At 37.1% G+C, this 18,579-nt stretch overlaps 1 protein-coding gene across 1 annotated transcript in view; it reads right to left on the bottom strand.

Annotated features, from left to right (window-relative positions):
* Positions 1-1,213: 1,213 nt before the first annotated feature.
* LOC106867454 (SAGA-associated factor 29) overlaps positions 1,214-18,579 on the bottom strand; it is a 26,486-nt gene continuing 9,120 nt past the window's right edge. Inside the window, exons 3-11 of the mRNA XM_089354451.1 lie at positions 18,064-18,139; positions 17,837-17,887; positions 16,328-16,400; positions 10,679-10,752; positions 10,370-10,472; positions 9,113-9,301; positions 7,502-7,595; positions 6,111-6,179; positions 1,214-1,972 (exon numbers count right to left, since the gene is read on the bottom strand). Of these exons, the coding sequence (XP_089210577.1) occupies positions 1,856-1,972; positions 6,111-6,179; positions 7,502-7,595; positions 9,113-9,301; positions 10,370-10,472; positions 10,679-10,752; positions 16,328-16,400; positions 17,837-17,887; positions 18,064-18,139 (846 nt within the window). The 3' untranslated portion in view covers positions 1,214-1,855. The remainder of the gene's footprint in view (positions 1,973-6,110; positions 6,180-7,501; positions 7,596-9,112; positions 9,302-10,369; positions 10,473-10,678; positions 10,753-16,327; positions 16,401-17,836; positions 17,888-18,063; positions 18,140-18,579) is intronic.

Here is an 18,579-nt window from a genome sequence, read left to right on the forward strand (position 1 = left end):
CGATGGAAATTAGATGATAGAAAAGAGACAATAGAAACGACATGATAGAAAATAGATGATGGAATATAAACGATGGAAATCAGTTGTTTTCAGACTTGGAGACAGATGAGCTCCACCAGGTTTAAATACCTAAGACACACTATATCACAACAGCACTCTTGCAACTTTATCAGCAGATGACAGTCCAAGGCAAGGGAAGGCACTAGCTATAATAAAATCACAAGCACATTTAACTTTAACCCCTTTCCTTGTCCTGTGTATCACACATGATACACAAGACATATTTCCCTGGTGTCCAGGCATCATATATAAAACACATTCTAAATTTTTTCAACCATCAGAGTAACTTGGGACCTATGAAAGGAAAAAAATTATATTACTCAGAACATGTGAAACAAGAGCTAACTAAAAGTATGAAAACAAGCAACATGAAAGTTTAGGACAAGCATCTGCTGGGTGGTCAATGTTAGGAAGGGTATCATCATCGTTTAACGTCCGCTTTCCATGCTAGCATGGGTTGGACGATTTGACTGAGGACTGGTGAAACCAGATGGCTACACCAGGCTCCAATCTGATTTGGCAGAGTTTCTACAGCTGGATGCCCTTCCTAACGCCAACCACTCAGAGTGTAGTGGGTGCTTTTACATGTCACCCGCACGAAGGCCAGTCAGGCGGTACTGGCAACGGCCATGCTCAAAATGGTGTATTTTATGTCAAAAACTATGCCTAAAAAGGCACAGAAATCTGGTGCAGGCTCCTGTCTAGCCAGCTCCTATCAAACCATCCAATCCATGCCAGCATGGACAGTAGATGTTAAACAATGATGATGATAAGCAAAGGGCTAAAATCTAACAATAGCTCAGTGGAGACTTTATAATACTCGGTACCTGCACATTCTATATTTAAATCATAGCAGAATTATTAAACTTTTCAAACTGTAGTAAACTATTTAGTTTTTTTTTCCTTCTTTAACTAAGTATTCATTTTTTTAATAATCTTTAAAAAGAATGAAAAAATATGGAGACATTCCTGAAGGTATTGGTGGAATAAATGAAACAAAATGACCTACAGTTGAAATTCAAATCAACCTAGTCTCACTCTGCCTATAATGTTCACCAATAAAAAAAATTCCTTATATTCTGTCTTTGTTTCTGAAAGAGATTTCTCTTACTTGGATTAAAGGCTTTTTAAAAAGAAACTGAAACAGTGACCATTTATATTAAACAACTTTATTTTCAGAAGTATCATCTGAAAATGTGTATTTCTATGCTTATGAATGTGTGTTTGTGTTTGTATATGTGTGAGTATGTGTATGAGCATGATGAGTGTGTGTGTGTGTGTGTGTGTGTGTGTGTAAAATTGGATAGACAGATTTCAGTGATATGTAAAGATAAATCAGTCATCTGAAGGCAATATATAAGGATAAAAAGTCAATCCTCTGAAACAATGCATTTTTTTTTCTTCTGAAATATATGTTTCTCTTTTTCTCATTGCGTTAAACTCCTGGAAAACACCTAAAAAATGCAAAAAAGCCCAAACATGGACGCTATTTCCAACAATTAGAGAATGTTTTTTTTTTTAAAAAATCAAAAAGAAAAAAGAAAAACAGAAAATAAAAAAGCTATTTAGTCCAAGAACTTAGTAAACAATCACAGTAGCTCTCCATAGCTTTTCTCAGTTTGTCAAGTATGTATATAATCCAACTATATATAATATATATATTATAGCATATATTTATTTTTCATTTTTTTATAAATCCTTTTAAAAATGATTTCATCCAGACAGTTTCACTCAGCACATTAAATTCAAATTTATTTTTCTTTCCTATTGGGAGTTCAAAACAGAAGGCATTGGTCTACTTTCTTTTCTCTTCTTTGCATGCAATAACATAACGTTGGGCAACACCCAGAGGTGGTGAGTAACCATCTGAATAAGAAGTATCTTCAAATAATACTTGGTAGTCATCTTGAGGCTGGAAAATAAAAGTAAAGGCCAAAATTACAAAAATATTTGGAAAAGTCTGATAGATCACTAAATCCACAACTTTTTTTATTCTCTCTCTGTTAATTTCCTCATATTTCTTTCTGTTGAAGAGCTTAGGCTCGAAATGCAAATGACTTTCTCACTTTCCTGAGCGTCAAACTAATACACTTGCTTGTTGTTTATACAACTGTCTTTGTCTTGTTTTTCTGTAAATTTCAACTATATATATATATATAACCTCGTGGGTATAGTTGGCGATTTTTTCTTCCTCCATCTTTCCCTTCTTTGGACTTTCCTATGTTTCAGATGAAGAGCTCCGCTCGAAACGTCAAATTCTCTTTCTTTTCTTTCCCGAGCGTCCAGTAACACAATCTGTATCACGTCCTCATGTTGTTTTCCTTTTTTGAACTTATATATATATATATATATATATATATAGCGAGATCGTTGCCAGTGCCCCTGGACTGGCTTGTGCGGGTGGCACATAAAAGACACCATTTCGAGCGTGGCCGTTTTCGTGCGGGTGACACGTAAAAGCACCCACTACACTCTCTGAGTGGTTGGCGTTAGGAAGGGCATCCAGCTGTAGAAACTCTGCCAAATCAGACTGGAGCCTGGTGTTGCCATCCGGTTTCACCAGTCCTCAGTCAAATCGTCCAACCCATGCTAGCATGGAAAGCGGACGTTAAACGATGATGATGATGATGATATAGGTGCAGGAATGGCTGTGTTGTAAGAAGCTGGCTTCCCAACCACATGGTTCTGGGTTCAGTCCCACTGCATGGCACCTTGGGTAAGTGTCTTCTACTATAACCTCAAGCTGACCAAAGCCTTGTGAGTGGATTTGGTAGACGGAAACTGAAAGAAGCCCATCATATGTATGTGTGTGTGTGTGTATGTCCCCAACATTGCTTGACAACTGATGCTGGTGTGTTTACGTCCCCCATAACTTAGTGGTTTGGCAAAAGATAGAATAAGTACTAGGCTTACAAAAAGTAAGTCCTGGGGTCGAATTGCTTGACTACAGGTGGTGCTCCAGCATGGCCACAGTCAAAATGATCAAAACAAGTAAAAGAATAGTAATTTGATAATTTTCAGCTACATCATTACCTATTTCTACCAAAAATTAACAGAATAACCAAATATGAAGAGAGAAGCAACTTATCTAGTCCTCAACAAAGGAAATAGTTCATCATTATCATCATTTAATGTCTGTTTTCCATGCTGGCATGGGTTGGATGGTTTGAAAGAAGTTGGCCAGGTGGGGAGCTGCACAAGCTACATTCGTCTGTTTTGGGATGGCTTCAATGGCTGGAAGCCCTTTCTAATGTCAACCACTTTGCAGTGTACTGGGTGCTTTTTACATGGCACTGGCATAAGCACTTTTACGTGGCACCGGCAGAAGTTCTTTTACATGGCACCAGCACCGGTGCTTTTATATGGCACCAGCACAGGTGCTTTTATATGGCACCAGCACAGGTGCTTTTACATGGCACCAGCACTGGTGCTTTTACATGGCACCAGTACAGGTGCTTTTACATGGCACCAGCACAGGTGTTTTTACATGGCACCAGCACAGGTGCTTTTACATGGCACCAGCACAGGTGCTTTTACATGGCACCAGTACAGGTGCTTTTACATGGCACCAGTACAGGTGCTTTTACATGGCACCAGTACAGGTGCTTTTACATGGCACCAGCACAGGTGCTTTTACATGGCACCAGCACAGGTGCTTTTACATGGCACCAGCACAGGTGCTTTTACATGGCACCAGCACAGGTGCTTTTACATGGCACCAGTACAGGTGCTTTTACATGGCACCAGTACAGGTGCTTTTACATGGCACCAGCACAGGTGTTTTTACATGGCACCAGCACCGGTGCTTTTATATGGCACCAGCACCGGTGTTTTTACATGGCACCAGCACAGGTGCTTTTACATGGCACCAGCACAGGTGTTTTTACATGGCACCAGCACAGGTGTTTTTACATGGCACCAGCACAGGTGTTTTTACATGGCACCAGCACAGGTGCTTTTACATGGCACCAGCACAGGTGCTTTTACATGGCACCAGCACAGGTGTTTTTACATGGCACCAGTACAGGTTCTTTTACATGGCACCAGTACAGGTGCTTTTTTTTGTGGCACCAGCATGGGTGCTTTTTATGTGACACCAACATCTGTGAGCCTTCAAGACAAGAACCTCTCAGCTGAGAGAGGGACGTAGAGGACATGCCTGTATGTATGGATGGCCACAGTTTAACTGAGCTTGACATATCTTCCCAAGCACAGTAAACAGAGCCAGTTGTCAAAATATAGTGTCATATTTATTGTAATGAATGCTCTTGTTTCAATGATATTTGCAAAATATAATCTAAAATATAAGAATTAGCTGTGTGAATTAACATGAGTGCTAAGAATCAAATTTGGACAAATAAAGTTTAAGTACATCAAACGCGGAAAAATGGATGCCTGGCAATTGAATACTTAACTATTAATACACAATATTTGGTTCTTCACAACTGGTTTCAGAGATTTGTCAAAATCTGATTTAGCCAAACACCTGAATACAAAGATTAATTGTTCAGGCTTCACCCTGGCTAGTGAGGAATACTACATACATCACAATGTGTGTGTCTATATACAAAATGACATACACACACACAAGCAACATTTGATGAAACAGGGGAAGAAAATTATCCAACCATTCAAAGTGAAAGATTTGGAGTTTAAATACAAGATACTAAGATTTTATTTCAATAATAATAATACTAATAATAATATCACAGGAATGTAATTTCAGCTGTGCTATTATTTAGACAAGACACACTGGTGGACTTGATTCAGGCTCTCTATTTGAAAACTGTTACCAATACCAAACCAACTATGGAAGCAAGGTTCTTTTTTTCTATTATTAAACACATAACTAATTGGGAATATCAAAATAAGAGACTAAATTTATATTACACGTAAGATTATTTACAAACAGACATGCAAACAGGAGTAAGTTTCTTGCCATTCGGCATAAGGCAGGATATGAACTTACAATTTGGCAGTCAAATAGTACGTTAGTGGAGGTGCAATGACCCAGTGGTTAGGGCAGCGGACTTGTGGTCATAGGATCACGGTTTCGATTCCCAGATCGGGCGTTGTGAGTGTTTATTGAGCGAAAACACCTAAAGCTCCACAAGGCTCCGGCAGGGGATGGTGGCGAACCCTGCTGCACTCTTTCACCACAACTTTCTCTCACTCTTATATCCTGTTTTTGTTGTGCCTGTAATTCAAAAGGGTCAGCCTTGTCACACTGTGTCACGCTGAATATCCCCGAGAACTACGTTAAGAGTACACGTGTCTGTGGAGTGCTCAGCCACTTGCACATTAATTTCATGAGCAGGCTGTTCCATTGATTGGATCAACTGGAACCCTCGTCGTCGTAAGTGACGGAGAGCCAACAACAGTATATGTTCAGTCACTGCATTTTAAAACTTAAATATTAAGTAAAAATAGCTTGAGTAAAGTATCTTCATTATTGCACTTAATTTTTACAAGATAATATTAACATTATACACTATTATAACTGCAACTTAATACAATGTATAATAAAGCTGAATATACTTTTTGTCAAATATCACTAAAGTGCAGTTACAAAGCCAAGTTTTTTTTTCTCTTTTTTATTGGTAGGATGAAGTTAACAAAGAATACCATAGCATATTTAACTGTTTGATTTATCCCAGAGGGAAGAAAGCAATTCTGAGTTATAATCCTAGCAAAATTTAAAATCAGGCCTACATAGACAAAATTATAAACTGTAAGGTATCTGGTTCCCTCATTTACTTTCTCAGTTATTTGTAACACTTTAACCCTTTAGCATATCCAACCAAAATATTCTACCTGTTTTATGTTCAAACTGGTCAGACTCAGCCTCTCACACTTACTCTACAATGTCATTCTAGAAATAAACAATCACTTCATCAAAATCTTGAAGCTATGAAATGATTAATTCAAAACAATGTGAATAAATAAGGATTACATTTGATAGAGTAATCTGAATGCTAAAGGGTTAAATGTTTTCATAAAAACAGAGAGACTTTACCAAAGGTAAAAAGTAACAACAAAATTAATAGTACCCTTTTTGGTGGTTCATGGATGAGTGCACGATAAAAGCATGTAGTCTGTGGATACAGAGCCAAGACCAGCTACAAAAGAAAATAAATTTAATAATCATAATAATATCAACAATGGTTTCTTACATTAATAATTCAGCCCGTATTTGCTATTAGGGTCCCAAAAGTAAAGAAATTATTACAGGTCAAAAACAAAACCACCGAAAAAAGAGTGTTGTCAGTGATTACAAATAATGAAGCTATAAATTTGATATGATAAGCATTTCAAGAGTACTGACTCTAATCTCTAAGAAAATAACCACGTCCAACTATGGCCTATGTTTGAAACTGGAAGATGAACCAGTTATCACTCATCAATTTTGCTGTTTACCTGAGAGTAAGATCTTAATTATTCTAGAAGATTCTGAAAGATTCTTTAATGTGGAAAAATGCAACATTTACCATTTTCAACTAAGGCCACTACCAAACTTTATATTTGGCTGTAATCACCAACAGATTAACATTTTTTAATATAATTCAGTTAAAATAAGACAACCTTTGTTCCCATTAATTTTTAAAATAACAAAGAATTTAGTACAATAACTTTGTCTATAATAAGCTGTTGTCTGGAACATAAATTGACATGAAATTTTGATGAAAGGTTTTAATTTAAATCATTTTAAAGCAAGAAGTTCATATCATATAACACAAGGCAGTCTCAGGGAGGTCAGTATAAAAAGGATTAAAGTAAGTTCAGGGATGATTACTAAGTATTTTATCAGTTTCTTCTGTAAGATAAAATTTACTTCAAGACATTCTAAAAGGATTTTATTTCGCATAAGTTATTTTACAATTATTATTCTTATAAAGATATGACCAATTAAAGACCATACATCCCTAATGTTAGACATCTGATACACAGCTGAATAAAACTTTATTAATTCATTATCTAATTCTATAATTAATATTGATTTCAAATTTTGGCACAAGGCCAGCAATTTCAGAGAGGGGGTAAGTCGATTACATCAACCCCAGCACTCAACTGGTACTTATTTTATTGATCTGAAAAGGACGAAAGGAAAAATTAGCCTCAGTGGAATTTGAACTCAGAGCATGAAGACAGATGAAATGCTGCAAAGCATTGAATACTTAACAATTCTGTCAGCTCACTGCCTTAATTCTATAATTAATATCAAAGATATCAAAGTAAAAGAAATAATATCAAATAAATTCAAACTAAACTAAGTATTGTTTGAGAGATCTACAAAGGAAGGCATATTCTTTGTTGCTGATTTGCACTGATTCCAACTAAATACAGTTTCTTGCAAAATATTATCAATGGAAATATTCTACTGTTAATCTAAAGATAGATAAACTGTCAATCTTTTATAATTAACAGTTTTCATATTTCTTACCGTTTCTTTTGGGAACAAGGCATCAGGGTCTGTTTCTGGATTAGCTTTCCAAATTGGCAGTGGTACGATCCTCCTTCGACTCAAAGAATGTCTCCTGTAAACAAAATCAAATGTAAATAAATTTGAACATTGAAGAAACACTAATAATCTATGGATATTGGCAGTAATTGAAGGATATGACACTAAACACCATATTAACAATAAAGTAAAAAAAAATTCAATAAAGTTTCTTTCTTTGAGTTCAGAATGATCAGAAGAACAAGCAGATTCTTGTCTTTGTAAAGAGAAATAAATGACTTAACAATCCATGTACACAAGAAAAAAATCTTACATTAAAACTTTTAAGGATAATGGAGCTGATCATCATTTCATCATCATCATCATTTTAACACCCACTTTCCCATGCTTGCATGGGTAGACAAAGCAGGAGTTAGATGGAGTTTACTGAAGTAGATTTTCTATGGTCATATGTCCTGTTACCAGCCCTCACCTGTTTCCAAGCAAAATAATATTTCCCCATGGCCAGACATTCTCACAGAATATTGGAAATATTCTGCATGTATGACAGTAACAATCACTTACAACAACTATGCAATGTCAAGAAAAGGGGACACAAACACACACACACATATATATATATAGATATAATGGGCTTCTTTCAGTTTCTATCTACCAAGTCCACTCATGAGGCTTTGATTGGCATAGGGCTATAGTATAAGATATCTGCTTAAGGTTCCATACACTGGAGCCAAACCTAAAAGCAGTGCTAATATATATAAATACATATGTGCGTATGTATAAATTCTAGTAGTTTCTGAGGAGCACATGCACATCTACATTGTCAGATGTATGTGTGTGAGTATGTATATATATGTTAAAAGCATCCAGTCCACACTGTAAAGTGGTTGGTGTTAGGAAGGGCATCCAGCTGTAAAAATCATGCTAAAACTAACTTCGCCTATGCTAGTGCCATGTAAAAAGCACTGAGTCCACTCTGCAGAGTGGTTGGTGTTAAGAAGGGCATCCAGCTGTAAAATCCCTGCCAAAACAGACACAGAAGCCTAGGGTAGTTTTTCTACCTGGCCGGCTCCTGTCAACCATCCTACCCATGCATGCATGGCAGATGGACATTAAACGTAGTTTTTCTCCCCCATCCTTCTCTAATTCCCTTTTCTCCCCTTCACCGTTTTCTATGTCTCTCTCTCTGTCTTTCTTTTGCTCTTTTTCTCTCTCACATTGCACACACATAACCATCGTCCATCTTTCTTTTCCTGCATGACATCCTAAGGACTGGACGTCTTCTATCTTTTCTCTTTTCAAAGAAAATATTTCTCCCAGCTTTCACTATTTTCCCCTCGTTCTGGTCTAACAACCCTCCATGTTTATTTTCGTTCAGTTTCCTTTTATGTCTCCACTCTCCTGTTTTTGTTCCCAACATTGACCCTCCATGAATCCAAAATTTTATTTTGGAAGTTATGGGAGCAACTGTCTTTAAAAACTCATATTGTCGTTGAATGCTCGAAATGAGTAGATAGTCAGCAGGCAACTGATGAAAGGTCTTAAAATGTTAACACTCATATGTAAAGATAATCAGTTCAAAATAGTACTTACTCATTGCTCTCCTCTGCATCAATATCATCAACTTCATATTTACCAGTAGCTGGAGTATAGGAAGATATTTCAGCTAAGATCCAATTCTCTTCTTCTCCATCTTGACCCTTAACTCTGGCAGCAACTTTGTCACCGGTTTTGCCCACATAATTAGCATCTGCTGGAACTGCTCCACATAGTGGAGGAGGCCTAAAAAGCAGACAAAATGAGGATGCATTATAAACAAATATAATATTGATTTCAATTTTTGGCACAAGGCCAGCAATTTCATGGAAGGGATAGGTTCATTAGATCAACCCAAGTGATCAACTGGTACTTATATTCTTTGGATTTTGATTCCTAGATAATAATAATCTAAACTAAATCAAAATATTCATACTTCATATTCTTCAATACTTTTACAAACTTGTGAAAATATGCAAATATCCTAAGCCCTGTCTATTCTACTCTGTTGATGGAGAACTCAACCTGATCCAAGACAACAGAAAACTTACTGATAATAATCACATCATTTATTTACTTAAAAATTCTTCATAAGAGAGAAAAAATCTAAACTAAAAACAGAGTCAGATATCACTGCCCTGTATTTTCTATCACAATTATAATGGCCTCTGCTCCTCAGAACTAGTTGGTGTCATAAATCCACCACTCAGACACCCCATATTCACCCAGCTTTCCACCTCTCATTACCCTTGTTGTATCCAACTCGTTCTCAACACTCGAACTACTCTATCCAGTCCTTTCTCCCCAAGATTTCAACCCTCTGGAATTTTCTCCCTGTTCATATCTTTCTTATAGATGTTACCTGGCAACATTTTAAACAGAACATTGATAGCATCAAACCCTCCAGTCTCAGAGGACCTGCTCCTTCATCATCATCATTTTAATGTCCACTTATTCATGCTTGCATGGGTTGGACAGAATTTGTTGAAGCACATTTTTCTATGGCCAGATGCCCTTCCTGTCACCAACTCTCACCCATTTACAAGGTAATGTTTCCCCATGACCAGACAGGTTTCCATGCAAGACTGTAAACAAAGAACATAGTTTGCATGACAGTGACACATCTGTTTACAACAATCGCGTGAAGTCAAGACAAGGAGGCAGTAACAAACACACACACACACGCACGCACACACATACCAGGCTTCTTTCAGTTTCTTTCTATCAAATCTACTCTCAAGGCTTTAGTCAGCCCAGACCTAAAGTAGAAGTCATTTGCCTACACATCCACAATAACAACAATAAAATATTTACTTTTCCCCAGGTTTGCTGACCCATAAGGGTAGTGATACAGCATTCTGTTGTAGCATTGTCATTAGGACACCACGTCTAATAATTGGCTTGGGACGGTCACTATCTGTAAAGCAAAAGAAACAAATACTGATTCATAAACAGCATAATCTCAATAATGCTATTTATCATATAAAATAAACAAATGACTAATTTTCTTGATTTTTTCCACTAAGTTATCCTACAATAATTTAATAAATAATATATTTGTAGTCAAGAGAGTTTCATGAATAAATGAACAAAAGAAATATATATATAAGAGAAATATATTACCAAGTTTTCCAAGTCTTCGGTTTTCTTGTATAGATTTTATTTCAGAAATTTTATCCAAAGCTTTTCTAACTAGCCTAAAAACAAAAAAGTGAAAATATGAGTGGTAAACAAAATTAGAGAAATTATAATAATAATTCTTTTTGCTATAAGCACAAGTGCTGAAATTTTGTGGTAGGGACTAGCTGATTACATCCAGTGCTTAACTGGTACTTATTTTATCAACTCTAAAAGGATGAAAGGCAAAGCTGACATTAGTGGACTTTGAACTCAGAAAATAAGGCCAGAAGAAATGCCACCTTAGAAATAATAGCAATAATAAAAATAGTAACAATAACCAATTTTGTTGAAGGATAGGAGGTATTGAAATCAATAAGGGAATATTTCAGATTCATCAGTTATTCCCTTTGCCCTTTGTGGTATGTATGATATCTAAAGGTAATCAGCATTTTGGGAGAGGGAAGGGGAGGATTCTACGGAACATGAAGATGTCACAGATGCTTTAATCCAAATGGATTTAATGGTATTTGGGACTAAAAATCAAAATTTCCAGAAAGAAACACAGCATGGAAGTAATAGGATATAATTAATGAGAAGTAACAGTATGTAAGGAAATAGCACATATATAGATAGTGATGGCTTATAAACATTTATGAAGAACTATACATAAATTACAGAAAATTAATAAGAAGGAAGATTTAAGAAAGGAATAATTCAGACAGATGAAATTAATTTTCCAAGTAAGATAGTAAAACTAAATAAACCACATAAAACATTGTTTTTTCTGAGGCATATTGGAGGAATTCTAAAATGGAATAACCAACAGTTGTAGTATAAACAGGATCTGCTGTAAATTAGGGTTGGGTGTTATTCAATTAGAAAGAATGTATACAGTGTTAAGAAAATAGTGTAATATGATATCATCATCATTGTTTAACATCTGTCTTCCATGTTAGCATGGGTGGGACAGTACCACAGGAGCCGGCCAAGGCTGAAGCCTGCACCAGACTTCTGTGACTATTTTGGCAGGATTTTTACAGCTGGATGCCCTTCCTAACACCATCCACTCAGCAGAGTGGACTTAGTGCTTTTTACATGGCACATGCACTGGCAAGGTCAGTTTTGGCAAGGTTTTTACAGCTGGATGCCCTTCCAAACACCAACCACTTTACAGTGTGAACTGGGTGCTTTTAAGTGGCACCTGCACTGACAAGGTCACCAAGTACTTGCAAACTACTGTTGAATGAAATTAGTGAAACTACCGAACAAAGCATGACATGAATTAACAAATATATCACTAGGAAAGAGAGATCTAGCAACAGAAAATGTGTGAAGGGATTTTTTAAAAAGAAAAGGGGCAGAAGGTTTGTAAGGCCTAAAAGCCATATACATAGGCATAGTCAACAAGGAGTTCAGAAATGAATTTTGCATTTATGAGGGTTCAATCCAGTCTCAACTTTGACATTTTCTTTACTTGCAACTTAACATATAGTGTTGTTACGAACACACTGCTTCTCTTGTCATCCACTCATTCAACCAATTCTTTGTCTTTGTTTCTGTATGGGCCTGCTTTCCTCACAATCTTTAATGCTTAGTATTTCCAACAGTTGGGTTTTTGCTTTTTCAACCCAACTTAATGTCATTCTCAATAACACCCATTCCCTAGAGGTTGCACAGTTATTCTTTTTCAGCAAATTCTGTGACTAAGTTTAAATTCTGAACTCTATGCCATATATTTCTTTTAAATATTCATTTTCTCTTCTTTTTCATTACAAGCACATTTAGGAAAGTGGTTATACACCATTAGGTGTACACCTGCTTTCCTATATTAAATTCTAAATAACAACGAAACGCAGAACTCTGAACTATCAACAGAACAATATTTATTTATGGAGATGATAGGCTTGGTTGCTGAGACGCCGGAATGTTGTTGTGAGCTGTCCCCAGAGTTGAAATGATGGAGAGACAGCTTGACATGACCATGCTCATGGCCGCCCGGCTGGGAAAAGAGAAAGAATCAGGGCGCCAAACTTGGATATTGATGACTACGCATGCGCATGAGACAAGGCGTTACTACACACATAATATTCACATACCCATGCTAGCATGGAAAACCGACGTTAAACAATGATGATGATTAACAATTGTAATTGGATATGTTCATTTAAACATATATTTCATAGCTATAATCAATGAAGTGTATACATTAACTATTAAACATCTTAGATCTATTATCTTTAATGTATTTGTTTTCAAATGTTAGGTGTTGAGTTGAAATTTTTTATAGAGAAATATAATTCTATTGCCCAATTTTGACTGATTTTCTTTTTCTTTAAATTTCTTCCATTATACATGACTAAACATGTCAGTTCTTAATAGCTGCATTCATCTAATTGTGGTTCCTATTCATTCAGATTTTTGGTCTAATGTATTTTTAAAATCTCCTTTTAAGTCAAAAACTTTTATAACTTGGGTACTTTGGGTACTCAATATCTAAAATTTTATAACATGTAACAGCAAAGTTTGCTATTCTATGTGAATCAGTGCAACAGTCAGTCTATATCCTTACATAAAAAGAACATGCAAATTTATAAAAAGAAAAAGTAACAATAAAAGTATGTCAATAAATTTTTAAAAAACACTAAAAGCAAAAAAAAAAAAAAAAGAAGTCTCAAAACAAAATATTTGAAGAAAAGACTGAAAGATATCATTGTTACTACATGTAGAAATGTCAAAGAACAGGCAACTGTCAATTTTACAACTATTTATCTGTCTGTTATAGCAAATAATTTGAAACCAATTTACTGATTCCAGTACTTAGTTCTAAAATTGGGTTTAAGGGGAAGTTTATTCCAAATGTCATCTGATCTATTTGTATGGTATTACTAATAAATTAGGCCAGTTGACAATGTGGTATGTCAGAACATGGAATAATATCATTCAACAGAACTAAGTTGTATTGGCCAACTAATAAATATGAACATTTCATTGTAGATTCCTAATTAAGTGACTACTCCTTACATTTCACAATACCATTTTACATTGTTATATAAGACAATAACAATGCAAAAAAAAAAATTAACTCCAACAACAGAAATCATCATCATCATCATCATCGTTTAACGTCCGCTTTCCATGCTAGCATGGGTTGGACGATTTGACTGAGGACTGGTGAAACCGGATGGCAACACCAGGCTCCAGTCTGATTTGGCAGAGTTTCTACAGCTGGATGCCCTTCCTAACGCCAACCACTCAGAGAGTGTAGTGGGTGCTTTTACGTGTCACCCGCACGAAAACGGCCACGCTCGAAATGGTGTCTTTTATGTGCCACCCGCACAAGCCAGTCCAGGGGCACTGGCAACGATCTCGCTCGAAAATCCTACAGGAGCCAGTCAGGCGGTACTGGCAACGGCCACGCTCAAAATGGTGCATCTCATGTGCCACCCGCACAAGAACCAGTCCAGGGGCACTGGCAACGATCTTACTTGGCTTGCCGGGTCTTCTCACGCACAGCCCATTTCCAAAGGTCTCGGTCCGTAGTCATCGCCTCGGTGAGGCCCAATGTACGAAGGTCTTGCCTCACCACCTCAGCCCAGGTCTTCCTGGGCCTACCTCTTCCACGGGTTCCCTCAACTGTTAGGGTGTGGCACTTTTTCACGCAGCTATCCTCCTCCATTCTCACCACATGTCCATACCAGCGCAATCGTCTCTCTTGCACGCCACAACTGATGCTTCTAATGTTCAGCTTTTCTCTCAAGATACTTACACTCTGACGGGTATTCACATTGACATTACACATCCAACGGAGCATACTGGCTTCATTCCTTGCGAGCTTACGTATGTCCTCAGCAGTTACAGCCCATGTTTCACTGCCATGTAGCATGGTTGTTCGTACGCATGCGTCATACAGTCTGCCTTTTACTCTGAGTGAGAGTCCCTTTGTCGCCAGCAGGGGTAAGAGCTCTCTAAACTTTGCCCAGGCTATTCTTATTCTAGCAGCTACACTTTCAGCGCACCCACCCCCACTACTAACTTGGTCGCCCAGATAGCGGAAGCTATCGACTACCTCTAGTTTTTCACCCTGGAATGAGATAGAAGTTGTTTCCTGTTTGTTTGCAGTCTTTATTGCACCTGAACATCTGCCACAAACAAAAACTAACTTGCTAGTTAACCTGCCTTTGATGTTGCTGCACCTCTTATGTGTCCATAGCTTGCACCGGGTACATCTTATAGAGTTACTACCTACTCCTTTTCTACATACTGAGCAGGGCCATCTACCTGAAGGGGTTTGTGTTTTATCTACCTTCCTACTTATTAGGATTTTGGTTTTAGCTAGGTTGACTCTAAGGCCCTTCAATTCTAGACCTTGCTTCCACACCTGAAACTTCTCCTCTAGTTCTGATAGTGACTCCGCAATTAGGGCAAGGTCATCAGCATAGAGGAGCTCCCAGGGGCAACCTGTCTTGAACTCCTCTGTGATTGCCTGGAGGACTATGGTAAATAATAGGGGGCTGAGGACGGAACCTTGGTGGACCCCTACCTCTACCCGGAATTCATTGCTATAGAACCTCTTAATAAGTATGTGAAAAAAAAATCTAGAAATATTATCTTACATCAAAAATATTGTATAAAGGGAATATAGAAGATATTACTTTATAGGAGTAAAATAGGCAGATCATTTTTTTTTTTTTTTCATGGCTTCGAGGAGAAAAACTAGTGCTCGTTAACAGCTTAGGAGATTCAAATCCCATACGAAAAAGGAAGGGAGTAATCCTCAGGCTAGAGATCTACCTTGAATTCTTACAACCAAGTGGAATCTACTAAAGGTACTCATGGGTGAGATGATGGTGTTAAATTCAGCAGCAAATTAATTCTACTTCTAGAAATGCTCGAGAAAAAAAATGTAGATTTATATTTCATGATCTCAACAAACTAGTTGTAACAACTACTAACTGAGTAGGTTGCATTAAATAAGAACAATGTCATGCATAAAAAGCGTTAAGGGTAAAATCTGGAATCTGGGAAAATTGGTGTTGGTTTGTGTTGTTGTTGTTGTTAGCACTCCGTCGCTTACGACGTCGAGGGTTCCAGTTGATCCGATCAACGGAACAGCCTGCTCATGAAATTACCGTGCAAGTGGCTGAGCACTCCACAGACATGTGTACCCTTAACGTAGTTCTCGGGGATATTCGGTGTGACACAGTGTGACAAGGCTGACCCTTTGAATTACAGGCACAACAGAAACAGGAAGTAAGTGTGAGAGAAAGTTGTGGTGAAAGAGTACAGCAGGGTTCACCACCATCCCCTGCCGGAGCTTCGTGGAGCTTTTGGTGTTTTCGCTTAATAAACACTCATAATGCCCGGTCTGAGAATCGAAACCGCGATCCTATGACTGCGAGTCCGTTGCCCTAACCACTGGGCCATTGCACCTCCACGTTGGTCTGTGTAAAGAACAACTATAACACAGGAGACTGAAAAATTCACTAAAAAATGGAGACTCTAAACATGGTGACCCTTACCCTTCATTTGAGAATGAAGAAGAGACAGTTTCAGATGTTGTAGATTGGGTTGTAGACAATTAAACTACGGTTAATACATGCAATGAAAAACATTATGGAAAGAATAAATAGAAACTTATACAATGAAACATACTCAGCTTCTGCTTCAGCATCCTGCATGGCTGTGTTATATAAACCTCGTAGTTTATTTTTGTAGTAAGGCGTGACTGAAAAAGTAAGTAACTAATGCAGTTAACAGTGTTTGATATTAATTTTTAATTATACATATAGCTGCAATACTTCAAATTCAACCAGTTATCATAACAGTTATAGAAATATGCTGCCTATGTTTCTGATTTAATTTTGAAGATAATCAAGAATTCAGAGAGATTAAGTCAACTAACTATCATTATTAAGCTGGTATTTGGAATCATCATCATCATCATCATCATCATCGTCGTTTAACATCCGCTTTCCATGCTAGCATGGGTTGGACGATTTGACTGAGGACTGGTGAAACCAGATGGCTACACCAGGCTCCAATCTGATTTGGCAGAGTTTCTACAGCTGGATGCCCTTCCTAACGCCAACCACTCCAAGAGTGTAGTGGGTGCTTTTACGTGCCACCGGCACGAAGGCCAGTCAGGCGGTACTGGCAACGGCCACACTCAAAATGGTGTATTTTATGTGCCACCTGCACAGGAGCCAGTTCGGCGTTCTGGATGAAATGATGATAAAGGATCTTCAGACATGTATGTATGTATGTGTGTGTGTATGTGTTGTGCAATGAATCAAGTATATGAAAGCACAGCAAACCTCCAAAACTCCTGGAGGTTTGCTGTGCTAAGTGAAGTAAAAGCATGGTTGTCCTTGCATATAGGTATGTCCACTATATCTCTCTTCAGCTGAGCATTCCTAATCTTGTGGGTTCATGGGTGCCGGTGTCACAAAAAAGCACTTGTACTGGTGTCACATAAAAGCACCAGTACTGGTGCAGCATAAAAGTACCCAATAAACTCTGCAAAGTGGTTGGCATTAGGAAGGGCATCCAGCTGTAGAAATCATACCAAAACAGATATGGAGCCCAAGTAGCTCTTCAGCTGACCAGCTCCAGTCAAACTGTATAACCCAAGCCAACATGGAAAACAGACGTTAAATGATGATGATGATGAAAATTATAATGGACAGTTTTAAATTTAAATCTCAACTATTATTGCTCAACACAGAATAGACTTTGCTGGCCACTAGCATCATGCTAAATAACAGGTCATATCATATGTTATGATATGCACCCAAATAGAAGACAAAGACCACTCAACATTGATGTTATGACAGGAACACACAACATGAAATTGAGGATCTACCAAAGCTGATGAAGGACAAAAGTTTCTGGCACAGCATTGTGCGATGTGTTTCACTCATGATAACTTGAAGAAGAATTTAAATATAAACATTTTAAAACAGGTGTATCAAAGAAAATGAAGTGATCGCAGGTGAACTGATAGCAAAAGGGTTGAAAAAAGGAAACAGCTGACTGAAGCATTCATTTAGTGTAAGAACTAAAGCTTACATGAAATAGCTAATGTATATAGTTAGTAAGAAGAACTGACACTTCCATGAAATAGCTAATGTATTCAAAGAGTAAAAAAAAACAAATACTTACATGAAATAGCTAATGCTGCTTTTGCTTCTCCTTTTGTTGTGACTGGATTGTCTGCAAAGAAAGAGAAAGCTATAGTTACTTGACTCTTAGTGTCATAGGAAGGAAATCTAATCAAGAGCATTAAGTCATTTCAGATTGAATAATTAAATGATTTCAAGTGAAGTTTATAACTTGTAAAATGTTAAATGTTTTGATTATACAAGCAAAGAATATATAACAAATCTTACTCCGCTGTTCCTGCTGCATTCTTTCATGAGTTTTAGAAATATTAGATAAATTATGTTCACCGCGCGCACGCTCCTCCTACAAATGAATAAAAGAGACAATATGGCACAATATATATATAAATGTAAATAACTTCATTCAGATTTACAAATTAATTCAAAAGATCTTCTGCTGACTTGTGCCTGATACAATATCATTCAAAGCTAAGAATAGCAGGAATACTATGGTTCTTGGAATTTATACTCTCATTCACCAACAAAATTCAAGTATCACTGACATAATTTATTTGAGATTTTTTAACTGTGGTCTCTTGAAAGTTCACTGGAGAGGGATTTGAACTCAACAAAAAGGACTAGAACAGATATTACAAGATGCTTCATCTGATCTCATGACTACCACCTACATACATTTAAAAGACATTATGTATATGTATGTGTATTTATGCATGTGTGTGTGTGCATATATATATGTGTATGTATGTATTTATCTATGCATGTATGTGTGTATGTGTTGTGTAA

Source organism: Octopus bimaculoides, chromosome 6, assembly GCF_046866305.1.
Source record: "Octopus bimaculoides isolate indiv1 chromosome 6, ASM4686630v1, whole genome shotgun sequence".
Taxonomy (NCBI): Eukaryota; Metazoa; Mollusca; class Cephalopoda; order Octopoda; family Octopodidae; genus Octopus; species Octopus bimaculoides.